At 42.6% G+C, this 20,195-nt stretch overlaps 1 protein-coding gene across 2 annotated transcripts in view; it reads left to right on the top strand.

Annotated features, from left to right (window-relative positions):
* The first annotated feature begins 116 nt into the window (after nt 1–116).
* Nucleotides 117–20,195, top strand: part of dctn1b (dynactin 1b) — a 39,270-nt gene continuing 19,191 nt past the window's right edge. Inside the window, exons 1-4 of one of the 2 annotated variants that reach the window (XM_041953126.1) lie at nt 117–162; nt 7,592–7,843; nt 9,212–9,290; nt 11,765–11,796. In XM_041953126.1, the coding sequence (XP_041809060.1) occupies nt 7,616–7,843; nt 9,212–9,290; nt 11,765–11,796 (339 nt within the window). In that variant the 5' untranslated portion in view covers nt 117–162; nt 7,592–7,615. Of the gene's footprint in view, nt 163–3,835; nt 4,212–7,591; nt 7,844–9,211; nt 9,291–11,764; nt 11,797–20,195 lie in introns of those variants that run through there. The other variant, XM_041953125.1, reaches the window with a different exon arrangement.

The following is a 20,195-nucleotide window of genomic DNA, read 5'->3' as shown; positions in this document are numbered from 1 at the left end:
TAATGTTAATATCAGCGGGCTCCTCGGTTTCTGTGAGGCGGGCTGGGTCAGGCAGCAGCTCGGACACCACAGGGCGGATGTGTCCGGTCAGACTTCCATGGATGGATGTAGCCTGTCAGGGACGAAGCTGAGCGGTTAGCCGGATATTTTGGACACAAACAGGTAAGATTTAGCACATATATGTCACCTGAGCAGCGGTAGGTAAATTTAAAATACGCTAGCACGTCTGTATAGGAATATATTCATATGTGTGTTGTTAAGATTAACTCGGTAAGAGGTTTTTATTGAGAAAGCCAACCGAAGCTAACAGCTAGTTTTGCTAGCAGCTGGTCAGGGAGTGTCCCACTGACAGCTGACAGCGCCAAATATCAGCGTAGAAAGTGACGGTTTAATCAGTCACAGCCGATAAAAATGCAGCTTTTTTCACATTTAAACGGTCGAGACCACCAGAAATATCTGATTCGCTTTGGTTGGGGATTGTGGAGGCGGTGTGGATACCCAGCCCTAATGAGATGAATGGGTTTTTCTCCTGGTTTAAATCAATTAATCTCACATCCACATTGTTTTTCCCAATTTCTCATCCAATTTGCTAAATCTGTCGGGAGAAAATGTCAAGGGAGGCTGCAGCCACACCCATGCTGTGGTTTATCATGATTCCCACCAGACAAAACATTAGTGCTATTTCTCTCTTTTTTAAATTAATGGCTCATTTTGTTCGGTAAATGACTGAAATAACATTATTCGGGTCAGTGAGGCAGTAGGATGTTTTGTTTCTCACTAAATGGCAACAAGCCACAAAATTCAGACAGATTCAGCTCTTACCTGTCACATTAGCCATATAGACGTTTTTATGTATTTTCTGTAGGGATTTTGTTTTTTTTATTGATCAGGCATATAATTGGACACTTTCATGCTAATTTGACACACATGGAGAGAAGTGCTGGAATGAACAGGCGCTGTTTTCTATGGATGACCTGTTTTTCCTGCATGGTGCTGAGACCAGGCTGAATATCATTAGCATGCATGTAGTGGAGAGGAAGCCCAACATATAATTAGCCAGTGTTAATCCTCTGTTGTTAGCAGAGCTGTTTTCATTGTTAACTCATCTACTGATTACTTTTGCCATTAATTATTCAGAAAAAGAATACGTTAAAAAGTTGCACAAAATGTCTATCACAATTTCTTAAAGCTCCAAGTAATATCCTCAATTTGCTTGTTTGTCTGACAAACAATTTACTAGCCAAATATATTTAATTTACAATAATGTAAAACTCTGGACCAGCGAACATGTAGTGACTGAAAGACAATTTCTTGAATATTAAAATTGTTGCAGAATCATATTAAGTTGTTTTGTATTTTGTATTGCTAAATCAGTGCATATAAAGGAAAATATAGGATATTATATTTAATATCTAATAATTATGTGCTTCTTGTCCTGTCCTAGATGTTAAAACTAAAACAATTAGTCAGTTACACAATGGACAGAAAATTAATCAGTTGAGATAATTGGTTAATTGTTTAAGTTATTAAGTAAAAAATGCCAAAAATGATCTGGTTCCATTTTCAAATGTCAAATATTTGCTGTATTTTGCAAAATGATTTTTGACTTATGATGATGATCTATGGAATTGAACAAAAAAGTAATTTGAATGTGTCAGTTTGGGCTGTGGGAACTTTTTCACTGTTTCCTGGCATTTATAGATGAAACAGTTTATCAGTTAATCAAGAAAAATATGTTAATAATCCTTACTTGCATCCTACATACACTATAAGTTGTAATTCATAGAGAAAAAAATAAGTAATTACATTTTATGATCTTTATTTAAATGGAACCACTACCTTACAATCATGGAGGCAACAACACATTTACAGTAAGACACACTGAAAGTCGCTTTGATGATCAGTTCTGGTGACATCTTCAGTGACATTGGCTGAAGTGTCCTCATAATAAATGACTAGAGCAACTAGAGTCATTAGAAAGGATTTGATCCCTTGTTTCATATCTTTATACGCTGAATATTTTGGTTTAAGTCATATTGAGGAACCGATCTAAAGACATCACCTTAGGGTCTGGAAGCTAACATTGAGGCTTTATCCTCATTTCTTATATACAACAAACAAATCTCTAACCATTGACTTCATTAAAAGAAAAAAAATGTGATTAAACACATTAATCTCTCATATTTTATAACTGTTAATGCAGCCTTCAATGTGTTTTTTGTGGCGTACCTAAGAACTCGTTACCTTGGTGACATAAAGATGACACCTTGATGACTCCTGACACAGCAGTTTGCATTTCAGCTCATGATTCAACCATCATTGTAGGCACAAACTCTAACTCCTACTTTTGACGTCTCCTTTTAATCATTGCCAGTTTCAAGGACATAGACATGCTCGTTACCTTGTTTAGAGGCGTCGATTGGCCCCTCCTGATCCAGCAGACCGGCTGAGGTGCAGTCTGGTCATAATGTACCTCCTAACATCCTCGTGTGTCACCTCTGTTCCTGCATCCTTCCTGTGCACCAGTCTGAAAAGGCTCACAGTGGTGTTAGACAGAGCTGGTGACGCCTCTTTCTCTGCCATTGACGTCCTCATTTTCTGTAAGGAGGCAGTTCATCTTCTTTAGATTTTTGGCCGTGTGCTGGTTGTCTCCTCATTATTTCTGCGGTGAGAGATAAGGACTCCTCCTCTCCCCTTCCTCCCACCGAACCCCACACCCCTCTGTTTGGTTCTGCCTTTGTCATTTGCATAAAAGCGTTCAAAGAGACTGCAGAGGTTTATTTTGTGTCCCTTAACATCCCAAACTGTGTATAACACTCCCATGTCTCAAATTTTAGGATATTTATTGGACTTTATATGCAATTTTAGGAATTTTATTCAGGCTGTGAAGCCAAAAACGTATTTACTGCTTCAATCACTATGTCCTTGTTGTGTGTAGGGCTAATTTTGAGCCCACAGACTTTTCATTTTTAAGTGTTATTAGTGCTGCATTATTTGGTAGGAAGTTATTTTGTTCTGATGCTGAAATGCATACTCTCACAACATCTCTCATCAGCCTCTAAGCTGAACGCTTTTCACGCAGAAACCCTGCAGCGTTTGCTTCCATTGCAAAAAGATGACAACACAGAAATAGAGAGGACTGAGAGCTAAAAATGCCCCAGCCATGCAGTTAGCTGATAAAAGCTGATAAAGGAGAGCTAATCCTTGCTCTGTGATGGGCCACAGCATCAGGCGGGGCCCTAATGCAATCTGCTGGCTTTTGCTTACAGTGTGCTGCATTACAGAGCATCACCTGGGCCTTTTGTGTTCAACCACAATGAAACAACATCAGATTGAGTTGAAAATGCTTACTGCCTGTGTTTTTGCATTTCCGTCCTCCCAGTGTTCACGCTTGTACTGTAGCAGAAGAAAGAAACTGAATTTGACAGTAATCTGACATAGACTGCAGTGCAAGGAGAGGAGCGCTTTAGGATACGTCTGAGCTGTTTTAGAATATTTCTTAGCTGTAGTGATGCCCTTAAGGGAGTAGTTTTTTTGGCTAATTGATTATTTATAACTGTGTGTACCACAGGACTTTGTACTTCTATGGTTTGTTTTATCAGGACTTAAACTGCTCTTTGATCTGCCACAAAGCAGTCCCGAAGTAGTCCCAAACAACTCCAAACCTCTGCATCATGCAAAATCAGGAAGACATGCATGGGAACAATGACTCTCAGGTTTATTTTGAGAGGCGTATTTGCAGGCTTTAGGACCCAGCACCTTAGTCTGGGCCTAAAGCACCCTCCCTCCTGCAGAAGCCAGCACAGACTAGCGCAGCGCAGTGCTGCCGCTCAGCTGATGCACTCACAGCGGACCAAGCCTGGCTGTTTTCTCCTCTTCTTCCCTCTGCTGTTTTCCTCTGGTCCTTTCATCGCCCCTCAGAAACTTTCTGAGAGAGCCAAAAGCTCCCTCCGGCAGCAGCAGAGAGGAGGGTCGGGGAGTTCTGAGAGCTGAGACTGTGCTGTGAGGATCAGGAGAGAGATGGTGTGATTCTTTAAAGAGAAAGAGAGAGGAAGCATCACCGAACCCCCCCCCCCACCCCTCTCCTAGAACCCCTTCTGTCTGCCTGACGCTCACCCCAATAACACGCTCCTTCAGACAAGACAGGCGGTTTGGGGGCGGCTCGGCGACCAGGAAACATGTCACAGACTAGGAGGAACACGTACACCCGGGTGAGTGCGTACAAGGTGTTTATACATCCCAGCGAGGTGAATGAATGGGCCAGACTGTGGTGTTTAAGTTAGTCCCGATCGGTGCGCCATTGTTCCTGTTACGTCTGTCTGATTTGTTTCGCTCTGTCATCTGCTCCATGTCGATTTCTGTTCTGAATAGAAGGGTTTCTAATCCATTTCAGCGCTGCATTCCTCTGTCTGAATTGTCGCCTCTTTGTTCGGCTCAGATGCCCCTCCGGGTTCAGCGTTGCCGCTGTGATGTTAAGGTTCAGACCTCTGTGAGGACTTTGTGGACCTGTAAAGTAGGAGATGATACATGACAGGCAGGTAATATGTTCATAAAGCTTTTTTGTTATCAGCAGACAGCTGGACACACAATCCACGAGCCCCTGAAGACTTCCTGTTTGTCATCCGTCTCTGAGTCAAGCAGCCGCTCTGTCACCGGGAGGGATGACATCAGTGCTCGCTCTTAGATTTTAGCTACATTCAGTACCTCTCAGCTACTCCTTTTATTTCCTTCAGATCACAGACCTTCCTCATCAGAATAGTCCTTACATTGCATGCTTTGTAATTTATCCTGCGTAGCACGGTGACAGTCTGTTAAAACCATGTGCGCCAGACCATTTCAGGAGCTTACTTCTTTAAGAAAACAAAGCAATGCCATCTTCAAGTTTCACCAGCGCCTTTGACGGAGGGTTGTGAGCTTTACGGTGCAGCAAATGAGGCTTTATCACTGTTTTTATTGTATTTGTTTTGCATTATATTCAGTGTGAGCTCGCGTGCGTTTTAAGAGTAGAGTGGCACTAAATAATTCAGCACGTCCTCCTCGGGTCCTCTTCGCTTCCAGCACATGGCAAACAGGTCGAAGCGATGACTGAACAACGCTGAACGCCTCAGTACGAAGTGGCAGCTGGAGCCAGGCAGCCCATTCAAAACTCTTTTGTTTTCATTATTTTATGACTCTCAAGAAGGCGTGAATTATAAACCTCGCTGAATGACTGACTGCAGACTGTTGAAGGGTGCATTGGGCTGTTTGCTCTCCCTGCAGAGCTGTAAACCCAAGGATTCCTGCTTCTGTTGTGAATCTGAGGTGATTTGATGGCTTTAGAAAGATGTTTCCTGCACACGACGAGTTAAAATGTCTCTCTCCATGTTGGTCATGAATTATAAGCTAGGTTAATTAGACTTTAAGCAATCATGGGAATTCAGGGTTGGCATTGCTGCTGCTGCTTTGAATATCTCAGTGGTGATCATCATCTGCAACTGCTAAATGATGTCTGGTTTTATATGGAAGCAGTAAGAAAGTGGAGATGAAGAGTTCATACTTTTGCCAGCAAAATGTTTGGATATATTGGAAGATGTTTTATGAGGGAAAGAAACTGATTGCAGGTCTGAGTTACGTCTCAGCAAAGAACCAATTAGTTTCCATAAATACTAAGCTGAGAATAGAAAGAAGTGACATTTCCCCCCGAGGAGCACACCTCCCTGCATTGTGGCTGAGAATATGTTTCTTTATGTACAGTCTGTTGACCAGTAAGTCCATTGTTCAGCAGCTGTGGTTGAGACATATAAACCTTTCAAAATGCCTCTTAAGAAGTGACACCACCTTTGGGCTTATGTTAAACAGAACACTCTTTATATTACCACATTCCAACCTACACTTTGCTTAGATTTAATGCTCCCTGGTTGTGCAATATGGATGGCTGACTGCTCAGGCCTGGAGGTAGCTTTTCTGTTTAATCAGACATATTTTGGTGTTTTGTTTTTTTTTTTACCTCCTCTGTTTTCCAATTTGGAAAGGACAATCCCCTCGTGTTGCTTTCAGTGTCCCCTCTGACTCCACTGTTGACCTGGGAAGGGAGTAGACGGTAGCAGGTCGATGAGGACAAACATGTGATCCCTCACAGTGTAAACGGGAAGTAATTAAGTTTTTTTTTTGTATGTTTTCAACATCTGAAGAATTGAATTTTGACAATATGGCTTATTGCAGACGTATTAGTGTATGGCAGCTGATAAGTGACACAAAGATGCCCCATAGAAATGTGAAAGATGTGTTTTCCGTTAGAAACAGTGTCACCATAACAAAGTTTGTCCACCAGAGAGGGATGACGAGTCTATTTTTTAACCGTAAAATGTTCACAATCCTTTAAAAAACAAATTCAGTGGGTCTTTATTAAAAGTGTTTGTTTTTATTGTGTGTTTATGTAAAAAACCCAACAACTTTTGGCTGATGTTGTTATCATATTTTTAAAAACTTGACTAAAATGCAAGGAACTTGTTATTAATATGAACAAAATTAGCTATTGAACCTTTTGTTGATATTTCTTGAGTTGATAAAAGGTATTTTTGCATGTTGGATGGAGGTGAAGATGGAGATGGATGGAGAGTTGCTTGGATCATACAAAAAGTGTCTGCCCGGATCAGGATATAATGCTTTTATGTTGCTGCTGTCTGTCTGTTGTGGTTCGCTGCCCTGCGGAGGTTTCTGTGCTGTTAAGTTAAACAGCAGCACATACAGAGTGTGTGTTTACAGTAAGCTCAAGGAGAGCATGTTCCCTCGCAGTGTAATACTGTCTGCTTCTCTCTGTGCTGTTCTGCTGAGTCACCATCAGTTCTAGGACATCACACTGTAAATTGGGTTATGCAGGATTATTTGATTACAAAATATGGCGGCTCGAGTAAATGTGCCCCCCGTTGAAGCGTTTTTACCGAGCGATTTGTTCTCCACACGCATCAGAACTGCTTCGTGAAATCTCAGCTGATTGTTGCCGTGGAATTATCACAAGAATTTGGCTCCTCGGCTAGAAAGCGAGAGCAGGGCTGTCAGGCATGCACTGACATTTAGAGAGCGCAGGACTGGTCCTGAACAGCTCAGTGGGTCAAAATGATGCTAAAACTACTCTTTGTTAGCCTGTGTGTGCAGACATGGTCCTGCTAATGGTCCCTTTTAATGCAGACTGATCACCTTCAGTATGTGGTGTTTGCACTGCAGTCCTGCACCGTAGCCTTCTTTCTGACAGAGTCCTGCACTAAAGCAGTGATTGAACCTGTAGCCAGCTCATGAAAGCTTTCCTTTTGCTCTAAGCTCATGTCTTTATGTATCATTACAGAGTGGTTACTGTAAAGTTGTCATAATCATGACATGAAGGTGACAATTACCCTTTTAAGTCGCGCAAGTCTTGGGTGATCAGATTGGAATAAACACACTTTAACAGGAACTGGACACCAAAAATGGTTTCTAGGTTTTAAGCATTTAGAGGAGCTATAATCCACATGGCTCTATCACTAAAACTGTATCAATAAAATATATTGTAGTGTGGAGTGTATGCCACTTCAAAGGGTTTAAAGGCTCTCTATGTGTGTTTTCCTGTCCCGTCCAGACCACCAGCAGCGGCAGCAGCAGGATGAGCTCGGACGGGGGCGGGCGGCCCGTCAAAGTGGGCTCCCTGGTGGAGGTGATCGGGAAGGGCCAGCGCGGCACGGTGGCCTACATCGGCAACACCCTCTTTGCCTCCGGAAAATGGGTGGGAGTCATCCTGGACGAGGCCAAGGGCAAGAACGACGGCACCGTGCAGGGCAAGCGCTACTTCACCTGCGAGGAGAATCATGGGATATTTGTGAGACAGTCACAGGTAACTGCAGAGCTGCTCAGTGAGTACAGATAGACTTTGCTACATGCTTGATGTCCAGTGAGAGAAACCTAAAGCAGAGGAGTGCCTCCACCCTCTGGTACTCTACCAGTACGCCCCCCATCTATCTATTGTTTCCTCTGCTGTGAGACGTTGGAGATTTAGTTTTTCTTTCTCTTTGACGCAGTGTGTTTGTGTGGGGGCTGATATTTTCCTCTGTTGTCTGTGTGGTGCCAACCTTTTTCCACTGCTTCAGGCTGCATGCTTGGTTGTTTTCAGAAGAAAAACAGCTTTATTAGTTTCTCCCAGAAAAATACCGCAAAGTGTCCCCGCGTGTTACAGATCATAGATTAGCTGGATTGGCCTGGAGGGGACAGTCACATCCATCTTAAGGGAAAGAAATAAAAAAATTCATGCCCATTGAATGAACTCCTAATACTTTCTCATCATGATGGGTTTTAATTGCTTGAAATAGCAGATATGTTAGCGTAAAGCTCTCCACATGTTAAACAGTAAACAAACACTCACTTTAAATACTGTGTCGTCATAGTGCTACAAAAAAAATGACTACATGACTGAGAGGACATGTCACGGAGAGGGACAAGAGAGCATTTTTCATTACAGGTGCGACACAGGATGTTACCTGGACAGCGGTCCGTGCATGAGAATATTCCCAGCTACTAATAAAGTTCCTGTGGAAAAAGTAGTCAAACCTCTCAGTAAACTGGGAAGCTACGATGCAGATATATGCGGAACAGAATATTAATTTTATGTTAAGTTGTGCTACTTTTTATTTTAGTAACTTATTTAAACTCCAGATCCACTCAGGTTTGTGTAGAACTCTTCATCGGTATTTTTTCCACTCTGAGGAAAGGCAGACTGTCTGTTCACGGCTTGTACAACAGACCATTTGATAAATAACTTGAGCTGTACCAAAGAGAAAACTTGTGAATATGACAGGTTGTCTTCTATCACTTGACACTTAAGAATGTGTCTGTTCGGGTGGTTCTTGCATGAGGCTGCCCAGAGACTAATTCTTCATCGTGTCGGTGCTACCTGTGACCCAGCTGTACAGGTACAGGTAGACACACGGGTCAGCGTCAGTATTGATCAGGTGTTGCATTACTAATCCTCTTCATTAACCCTCCCCTTGGCTTGAAAGACTGTCTGACCCAGACTCTACCTGCACTGCAGTTATTAAGGTTGCTATGGAGATGGAAAAATTAAGGCTCACTTGGGGTGTGCTATATTTGAATGAACATCAATAAACAAGCCATATTTGCTCTGCTGATGAATACGGTTGTCGACGGTACAAGCCTGTGATGCTTTGGGAGACATGACTAAATGTCTTCCTGTTTCTGTGTCTCTTAGATCCAGCTGGTTGATGATGGTGCAGACACGACGTCTCCAGAGACACCTGAGCCCGGCGCCGGCAAGGTTCCTAAACGAGGCAAGGACACACGCACGCATTCACTTTTTAGTATTCTGTCGGTGTTTTGCTAGTAAAATAAAATGGGAACGAAGTGCAGTCGTGACCTTTTTGAGAGGGAAGATGTCTCGGGAACGTGCATGCTCAGAACATTAAACATGAGGAAGTATTAGAAAAGCAAAGAACTGGAAAGTTCTGCATTATGAGAGCAGGCAGGTAAACAGATCACCTTTGTGTGACATTAATACAAACAGTATGAGCTGCAGGACGGTCAGGCCACAGGTTTTATCACCACAGTTGTGAAAGGGTTTATGCTCTTGAATCCAGTCTTTTCCAGGTGTCAGGAGCATTTACCCAAAATAAACTGTCCCATCTGGTAGCTGGTGATGTAAAACACTTCCTGCATCTTACCTCCTCTCCCCTGGTTGGCTGACTAATAGCCTATTCGTGTCTTTAGAATCACATAGTCTGCAATTTGTGCCGACGATGGTCCTTTTTTTTCCATCTGAAGAGGTCAGAGACATGACTTATCACCTCTGCAGCTGTGTCTGCAGCTGTGTATCAGTGCATAAGTGCCCTTAAGCAAGGCAGCCTGCTCACCCACTTTAAGTTTCTGCTGAGGGCCTGAAATATAAATGTGTCTCATTACTGGGACATCGTCTGGTTTCATGTAGGTCATGAGTCAAGCAGATTATGGCTCCAGCACTGCCATGGTTGTGGGTTTGAATCCCTCCATGTGCACTCCTGGTCCGGGAAAGCTCTTGGGGCCAAAGCAAGCGTCTTTCTGCTCACATCACAGTAAACTGGAGTTGTTTGGTGTGAGAGTTTATTGTGGAGCTCAAAGTGTTCAAGCTGTTTGGGGTAATTCACTTCAAACAAAGGGCTGCAGGACGTAGACAAAGTCACAGTGATGATGAGAAATGAATTTAATACCAGCTGACAGAACAATCTCACCACAAGTGTCGTTAATGGCTGCTGAAGAATATTGTGTGATACAATCAGAAGCTCCAGAACAGCTACTAGCTGAATGATCACTCTCATAAAACCCTCTATTAGATTTACCATCAATTTAGAAGTTCATAAACGGTCACACTGAATCATTGTCCACCCTCTACTTTCAGCATGAGAAAACTAATTGCCTACACTTTCCACATGTGGTCACCGTTATGTTTTATCCTCTAGAGGATGGAGCTGCACTCTGTTTCCATGGTTACGCCTCACTGCTGCTACATACAATTGGTGGGGGGCATTGTGTTCACTTTGGTATTGTCTACTTCCTGGTGCAGAGAGAGGGAGTTAAAGTGATGACACACTTTGCTGGGCAAGGTTGATGTTTCAGGACCAGGCAAACAAAAATGAGACTCTGCTGACTCAGATGTGTTGCCTGGCAATGGGATGCTTCCTCAGATGAAAGCAGCAACACAGAGGAAATGCTGCCCTGCACCAAAATTAAGATGGAAGAGTGATTCGAAACTGAAATAGAGTTGAATGTTTGCACCAAAGGAGATACAGCTGATGCTCGTCTCCAGAGCAGCCCGGGATGTGATAATAATAATCCCCTTTCAAACGTGGGATATGCTGCTGACTTCATCCGTCAGTTTAAGTGCTGTTATTCAGACATGGCTCACGTTTATGTTAATGTTCCTTACAGATGAATTCAGACATGACAGGTCATTCATGGAAAGCGCCACAGTGCACCCAGTGAGCGAGAGAGAGCAGAGGGATGGAGATAAGATATTATAACAGCAGTGGTTTTCTCTTTCCTAATTTTTTAACTTAACAGTAGTCGGCATTAATGAACTGAAAATACAGAGAGGCAGTGCTGGTCTGAGAGTATTTGTTAAATAACCTCTTCTGCTCCTGTTGCAGCGCCAGGAGAAATATAGTTTTTATCGACTGATCTGATCTGCTTTATATAGGCTCTTTCACAATGTCCCATAGTTTATTGAACAGATTATCTTTGTGCACAAGAGATGAAGAATAGGACGCTACATACATCACAGTGATCTTAGAGAATGGAACAAGACGTGGATTTCTCTCTCTGCATGTTTAACCTTGTGCTGCTGCAGTTTGGACATGAACCTGACAACATTTATTTCAGACTTGTGACATGTTGAAAGTGATGCAGGAAGATTGTTGACATAAAAGTGGCATAGAAGTGGTTTATTCAGGTATGAGAACAACATGTTAAATCGCCATCAGATTAATGTAAAAGGCTGCATGTCTGAAAGGGGCTGTAAACACTGAAATCGCCAAAATAAAAGCAGAATTGTTTTTTCTCCACTCTCATATGAAGGTAGAAAGTGCACACAGAACTAATTTAAGACACAGCGGACTGTGTCTCCAACAGTCCTGTATCAGTGTCGACTCTAATCTGTTTTCACCAGGATCTCTGTGGGACTTTATACCTCCTAAAAGGCGGTAAACATACGATACGATAGTATGAGTATTGCTTCGCCGCTCACTTTCTTTGTTTGTCTTTTTTATCTCTTCAGAGATCCTGGAGACGCCCAAGTCCACTAAACTGGTGAGTCCAATAACGGTGACTGTGACGCAAAGTTTCCCTGCAGGAAATCAGCAGCAGATGCAGTATGGCAGCACTCACCTGAACTTTTCCACACAAAACAAACTGATGCATGCAAACTCACATACCTGCACACACACACATACACACACACACACACACACACACACACACACACACACTCCATCTTATCTAAAACCCTGTATGTTCCTGTTGACTGCTGCCACGCCTGCTCTGCTGTTTCAGCCTGATTCAGCAGGCAGACTTCATCCTTTTCTGACTGCCTTTGTCAAAAAAATCTTCCCTTTTCACAGGTTTTGTTAGTAGTAGCTGTGTGGGATGATGCTTGGTAGCTGTTCAACGAGTATACGGACATTTATGTGTGGTATTTTTATGATTAATTGCAAAAATAGCATAATGTAATCCAGTCTAAAAGAGAGTTACTGGAAATCTCTCAGTGCATTAAATGTACAGTAGTTTTTTTGTCTGTGACACACTGACAAAATGCACCTTAGAGGAGAAGTAATATACATATACGTCAATATTCTGCTTTCTCTCCTTTATAATTACATTTGTCTTCCTCCATAATGAAATACAGATTTCAGATTTATGGAAGCAGTTTGTAAAGACAGATTTTAAATATTCTTAAAAAATCTGAAATTGTGTGTTTACCAAGTTTAACAGATGTTATTAAGTTAAATCAGATCTTGAATCCAGAGCTGGTTCTGTTTTCCTGTTTGACCAGCAGAGGGCGATGTTTACCTATAAATACGTTACCTGCCTGTTGAGATACATCATGTTACAAAACAGATAGAAGAGCCCCCCTGAGATCAGTTTAACCTTTTAAATTAAAGTAACGTTAGAAGCCTTTATCATTGCTCTGATATATTATTGCCTTATGGATCTGGTTGCATAGCCACAAATTATTTTTTTGTCAAAGATTTCAAATATACTGTTTTATTCCCAAAAATTAGATTTAGCAGTTTTGCAGTTGTGCTCATAGATGCCAGGCTGTGAGCACCCCTGATGTGTAAAAGGAAGTTTGATCCTTGCATTATGAACAAAACACGGTAGCAACATTTAATCGACTCCACTGACATTTCCATATCAGTTTCGGTATATCCAGCAGTGGAACAGGCTGTGTCTCCAGTCAGCCATGATGTCTGGAAAACAGATCACGTGGTTTCACCAAAAGTCTGTAAGAATCACATAAGAGAAGGCGTATATTAAAGTTAGATTTATGGGTATGAATGTAACTTCAGTGATTTTAAGATCAGAGGAAAGCTCAGAGGGAACTTTATGCTGAGTCACAGCGGCCATGGTTTGTCTCTGTGGGTAATAAGATCTGCTCTTCTGAGACCTGAAATACTGGTGACCTAATAATAATAATAATAATAATAATCTCATCACATATGCAAAGGACCAAAGGTAAACCTACATGGTGATTAAACCTACAACAGACAGCAGATATGTTCCAGATACAAACACTGTAATTCATGCACTGTTACCTTTTTATGAACTATTCAGTGTTTCTGACCTCAGAAATCAAAAATGTGGAGTTTTAATAGACTTGAATTCAGATTTCAGACAGATTTCTCTATATTGTAATCCTCAAATGTTTCATCTCGTCAGGTCTTATTGGATTCAGGTTTAAATGTCAGTGCATTAATAATGAGACTAATATTTACTAGATGTTTCGCAGCACCATCAATTAATTTAGTTACCCAGAAGCATCTGATCTGCAGTGTTATCTTCTTTCATTTTCCTTTCATTGTTTCACAGGGTTTAAGTCTTGTTGAGTCTCGTTTTCAAGGAAGAAAAAGATCAGACAAAAGGACAAAGTTGAGTTTAAAAACAGAGATACTGGAATTAGAATATTATTAACTTGCCAGGTTAGTCTGCATTTACGAGGAATTGGACCTGACAGATGCATATGAAAGGTAATATAACAGTTAATTAAGTTAATACCTTCATTAGGTTCTCTCCTCACCGGTGATGAATATATAAGAGCTCCTGGTTCACATTATTATTATATTTCCTTGTGATAAAACTTAAAATAGTCTCTAAAAAAAATCATTTTATTTCGCTGAGCTCTAAATGAGGAAATGTGTGAAACAAACGTGTCATATTATAAACTCTCGCGTCGCTGTGAAGAGAGAGTATTTCCACAGCGCCTCAGTCTGTCTGACACATTTCTAATCAGACTGTTTTATGTGCACTTTGTGTGAAAATGAACGAAATGAAGAAATGTGTGTGAGTGAAAGTGAAAACGTGTGAAAATGTGTATTTGATGGACGCCTTCGATCCACCAGCGAAGAGCACCGTCTCACTGCGGCCCCCGCCACCTCCAGCATGCCTCTGACAAACTCTTGACCTTTAACCTCCACCCTTCCTCCTCTCCTTCCTCACTTCCTTCCCTTCTTTCCTTCGACCACGCAGCGAGGAGTGAAGCCCAAAAAGGTGCTGCATGTTTCTCTAACCTCGGTACAGTGGTGATGTTATGATGATGATTGTGGTAACCGTGGTAACCGTGGCTCTGAATGGCCTCGCTGCTGCATGGCAACAAGGCCTCATCCCTCATTTACCCGTGATTCCTCTCATGTCACCGCACCGCCATCTTTAGTCCTGTCACCGAACCGCTCTGTGTCTGTGTGAGTGAACGGAAGCCAGTGAGAGGAGCGAGAGGTGACGCCCGTGTCCGCCATAGTGTCACGCCCACTTCCTGTCACCTGTCCTCACCGTGCTCTGCGCTCTGGTCTGATTGCATCGGTCGGCTCTGTTGCACATGGTGTGTGTTTCTGTGTTCGTCTGCTTTCTGTGCATTTTAAAGCATGCTGATGTCGCAGGGCAGCCGATTCTCTGTCATACTGACACACGTTTTAAGATCATTGCCGGGGAAATGACCAAATTATTCGCTTATTTTTTAGCTAAATCCCAAAACCTTAAGATAAACTGTTGTCTTAGTGGTTATTTTCATGTAGGAGCGCACACAGATTCCATCCAATAATCAGCTTTTGGGAGAATCTTCCTCTAGATAACATAGACGTAGTGTGTGTGAAGACATGATGGGCTTCTGAGGAGTGGGGGTGTCCAGTGTAGCAGTGGAGAAGGACATGTGTGACACCAGCCGAGCTGCTACGGAGTATTTAAGCAATTAGTCCTTTGACCAAAAATTTTGGTACTCGATTGATCATTAAAGTCACTTATCAAGCAAAAATGTAAAACATTCTGTAATTCCTCTCTCAAAATGTGAGGGTTTGCTGATTTTCTCTGTTGATGTCAATATAAATTAGGACAGTTGGCTTTTTGCTTTAACTTACCATTATAAAATAAATGCTGACAGCACAACTTACCGGCTGTAGAACAATAATCGGTTAGAGTATTAATCAAATCTGCGTTTAGATTGGTTCGCCTTCACTTGCAGCTCTGTCTGCCAGCGGGTACGATCTCCCCCGGGAAATGAAGGCTGACGTGTCTCCATTATAGACTGAATGAGTGAATGAACTCACACTGTGTGTAGCGTTTTCTTCTTCTCCCCCCTCCACTCGCACGCCGACCCCTGCTGCAGTTACTCCTCTGCGTGAAGTGAAACTCAGACTGTTATTACTTCATATAAAATGACACTTTCACTTTAGCCCTTCAGTGAACTCTCTCTTATTTCCAAAGCGCTGTTGGTCGTTTCTTCAGGGACATTTGAAATGAAGCGCAGCGTCTCCTGCGTTGTTGGTTGTTGCTCGGCTCTGATCCATTAGTTGTTAGATCAGCAGCACCAAAAATGAGACCACTTCCAAATACTAAGAGTGCTGAAAATGTTGCTGGTAGTTGAAAATAAGATTTTTAAATATCTTTGGGGTGAATAGGGACATAAAATTGAGTACTTTTTCATGAGTTTTGGTCAAAAGATGTCAAGTTTTCAAGTATCTGTTTTCAACAGATCTGGAAACACAGTCCAGCAGGGTTTCTGGGTCTTTAGTTTTGTCTCTGAGACACTTCTGTTGTGACCAGCAGCTGGAGTTTATTCATTTTGAAGAATCAGACATTTTTGCCCCTCCTTATGAGTCCAGACTAGAGCCAGTGTGAGTTGTGTTTCTTCTTTGTTTGGGTCCTCTTGGCTCACATTAGGTCCAGTCACAACATCTCGTTTCAGCTGAACTTGCATTGAACAACATAGCACAGAAATACAGCGATATAATACGATATAATAGGTTGTGACTGTTGTGCATCTTGGGATCCGTGGCGAGGTCTGTGCTGACGGTCCAGTGCTCTTTAACAATCAAGCTCCGCTGAGTCATACATGCAGCCGTGCCTCTGCTGCTCAAATGTCAGACGATGACGGAGGTGAACTCGGCCGCCTTCCTGCCTGCAGAGAGCAGACCTGCACAGTATGGATTTGCTGTCAGCTCGGTTCTACTTTACCGTGTCCTGTTCTGCATCTCCTCCCCACGCCAGGAGCTCGCTTTAGTCTCAGCCAGGAGGCTTAAATGTTCTCTGTTGCGCTTGCCAGCTCTAACTGAGGGATGTGGGTATTAAATGTCACATAAGAGTTCAGAACCTGCAGGGACTTTATGATGCAGAGAAGACAGAAATGTCATGAATAATACAAAATATTAATGAGCATTCGGTAACACTTTATATTGTGTCTGAAGGGATGGTGTGCTGAATAAGGGACTCTCTTCAAATTTTATCACTTGGACTTGGATGAACTGATTGGATTTTCAAAGTCAAAGGTCACTGTGACCAAATAAAACCCATTTTTGGCCATAACTCCACAATTCATATGCTGATTATGACAAAACTTCAGAGGATAAAATGATGAAGTGATGACATTTTATCAGCTTCACTGTGGCAGCATAATGTTCTGCAGAAACACTTTTCTGGCCGTTATTCAGCACCATAACTCAGAACAGAAGGCAGATTATGACCACATTTGGTCAGACACTGAATTGGTGACACTAATCTTGGGCGTCCACCTTCAAACTGTGGATTGAACATGTGTGTGAAGCATTGACGATTTACAGTTAGAAGCTTCTTTGCAGCCAAATCCATATTTGTTGCTTCTGGTCCACCACGAGCGACCTCGACATATGAAATAGTGCAACCTCTACGATGCCTGAGAGGGGACACCCAGGGTGAAAAATGGCTCCCTGCAGACTTTAACCGCAGGTGACACAGGTGGGTCATCAACATTTTTATCAGCTCAGGTCGTCTCTCGTGTGGATAATGGTGAACGGACAGTTAGAGGACACTGTTTATAGAGATCTGACACTTCAAAAATGGGACAAGCAGACAGAGAGGATGATGGGATTTCTTAAAAGCTGCATCATCTGGTCAAAACCAGGGGGAATAGAGGAAAATAGAAGAGAGACAGGCTACAGAGTTTATTTTGCATTGTGGGCCCCAACATATTGATTTAGCTCTAAATATGATGACACTGTGAGCAAGAAGAAAATTACACACATGCAGGAAACCACTTTCAAATAGTACACTGTGAACTTCCTCAGCCTGGATGTCACCTCTTTGTGAAGTCAGCGGTTCTTGAGGAAGCTTGAATAGTGGCTGTTTTGCACAGGGCAGTGCAGGCTGAGCGTGTTGGGTTCTGCTGTGTTGATGCTTCCTGGGCAGTAATTTTACCCCCCCACTGTCTGCCGGAGGCTGCAGAGCCTCAGAGGCAGCGATCCTCCCTGGGTGTGCCGGGAAAGCAGGAACTTGATACAGCCATCCCGTCATGCTCTCTGCCTGCCTGCCTCACTCCCATCACTTCAGCAGTGGACGTCCTCTCAGAGCAGCACTTAGTCTGCGCGGCGGAGAGAAAGTGAGGAAGATGTTTAATATTTCAGCAGGACAGATTTCCCTCCGCTGCTCTGTAATGGATACGCATAAACAGTTTTTCTTTCTGCTTCAGCAGCCCGGACTCTGCTTCCGTCTTTCTCATGATTAACTTCTCCTATAATCATTTCTTTGATCCTCGCTATCACATAATATTACAAAGAAACAGCCTGTATTTACAACAAACTGAGCCTCATTTTAGTTTCATCAAATTGAAAATGAGCATGAGCAAAAATCTAAACCCATTACTTTCGTTTTTGCTGCCATTTTTCCACAAGTGGAAATAAAAGATATTTTTCTGTGCACACAAAAGGCTCATTTATCGAAGCAGATTTGTCAAGATCGCCTGACGGGTGTGGCGCACCAAGATGCTGATGAAACACGTAAATGTATAAGATGAGACGACACTGTGTAAAACATGGACATAGTCAAGAAGCATAGTAATGTCCATAATTATGCATAACTTAATATATTTTAAACAAAGTGAGTTATATAAAAATTCACCCTCGTACAGTCGTCATGAATTAGCTGTAGAGACCAGAACCGTTTTTTATACCAGGCAGCAAACATTTCTGCTGTAAAGTGGGGCATTTTAATGTGGGGGTCTATGGGGATTGACTCGCTTTTAGGAGCCTGCCTCAAGTGGCCGTTCCAGGAACTGCAGTTTTTGGCACTTGTTGCTTGATTAAACAGCATGAATGAATGAATAAGTTATCTTGCTCTCAAAATTTGTGAGAAATAACCCTTTGTGTGCACATAAATACTCTCAGATCCTTTCTTTAAACTGATGAAGACTGGGAGTGACAGGTGGCGTGTTTATTTTGTTCAGTGCGCTCCTGCCTGCTCTCATGGCCACACTGTGAAAGTATTTCAGGTTTAAAGCTCACAGCTAATCAGAGTATCCCCTCTGAATTAATCTTCTTACATCTCTCTCTCTTCCTGCTGAGCTGCCGGTGCAGGGAAGAAGATTAGTGGAGCTGAGGAAGATATTACGAGAGCTACTCAAATGGCTCTTGGCTGCTAAGGAAGGAATTGACCTATTAAATCACTTTATACACTGAAAACTCATTGTACTATAATCGGCATTACCTCTAAAGCTCAAGACTAACGTTTTGTTTGAGTCTTTTTGATTTTGATCCTGGATCTTTTAGCCCATTTTGCAAGGACTCGTTGTGTTTTCGCTTTTATTAGAACAAGTGACCAGTATAGAACAAATGCGACCAACTGGGATTGGGCCATGTGTATATTTACTGTGAGACAATAATCAGAGATTTTTCTGTATCTTTTACATCCGTGGTAGCCTCGTTCCAGACCTTTTAACTGCTGCCCACATTGCAGATTGCTTTCAGTTATTCTAGTAGTACAAAATAAGAGTAAAACATTGAATTTAAATGGCACTCCAGTGTCATTATCAGGCCAATACAGCGGTACTGATCCCTGAAATATCTCTGGTTGTATCAGGCCATTGTGGGTAATGTTGCATATCCACAAGCTTCATGGCAATTTTGGGTTTAAAGAGGGACTCACTGATTCACGAGGAGGACTGTTCAGCTGTGTTAAGCCCTCTGTGTCTGAGAATATATGTGATAACATGTCGGCCTGGGATTCAAGACCACAACAGTTCTGGCATTGAGGTTGAAAGATGTGGGCTTCAAACAGCCACTGAGGGGCTAACAAAAGATGCCACTGAGTTGCACTGGGACTGGAGTCTGGATATCTCCGTCTCTGCTGCTTCAATTTTGGCAATTTATAAGAAATTGTTCTCTTGTAAGTCCCAACTTTATGGACATGCAGTGTTAACTGCAGTGAATAATGCATGAAAATTAGTGTGAGGGAAGAAATAAGTTCAAATGTTAAGATAATGTTAACACTGGATCAAGAGGGCAGCATTAAAAAAAAATTATAATAATGAATACAAACAAAATTACGTTGAAAACTGTCATTTAGAAGCAAACATCCTGAAAGTGATGACGATTTCCAGTCCCTCTGTGCATTGTGCCAGGAGGAAGAGTCTGCAAATTCACAATATAATAACATAAAAATGTGAAAAGGTATAGCAAACGCAGGTTAAATCTCTTTGATTTGTCATGCAGATCAGGTGTATCCTCCCTCCGATCCTCATTGTTTTTGTCTTATGTTAATGAGCCCATAGGAGGGCTCTGTGAGGGTTGCTAGGAGACAAGAGAGTCTCTCATCAGCGTTGCTGCTCATTTTCCCCTCTCACCTCCGTTTACAGCCCCGCCCTCCTCTCTCTCTCTCATCCTCTGTCTGTGCCCAGTCACTGCTTCACACACACACACACACACACACACAGTCTCACCCACCCCTCCCTGTCTGTCTGTGGTAGAGGTGGTGATGAGTGGGTGAGCATGGGGAGGGAGGGACGAGGCTGCACAGTGATGTAATGCCGGAGCAGGGCATTGGCTGGGCTGACAAATCACAATGAGCGAAGCGAGAAGAGGCGGGGGGGTTGAGACAGACGGGAGGAGGGAGGAGAGGAAGGTTAGGGGAGGCGAGGCGTCTCCTGTGGACAGTAGCAGGTCGGGGGCTCGCGGCTGCAAGATGTCAGAGTCGTA

The sequence above is a fragment of the Chelmon rostratus genome, chromosome 15 (genome assembly GCF_017976325.1).
Source record: "Chelmon rostratus isolate fCheRos1 chromosome 15, fCheRos1.pri, whole genome shotgun sequence".
Classification (NCBI taxonomy): Eukaryota; Metazoa; Chordata; class Actinopteri; order Chaetodontiformes; family Chaetodontidae; genus Chelmon; species Chelmon rostratus.
This window is presented reverse-complemented; position numbering and strand designations above follow the sequence as displayed.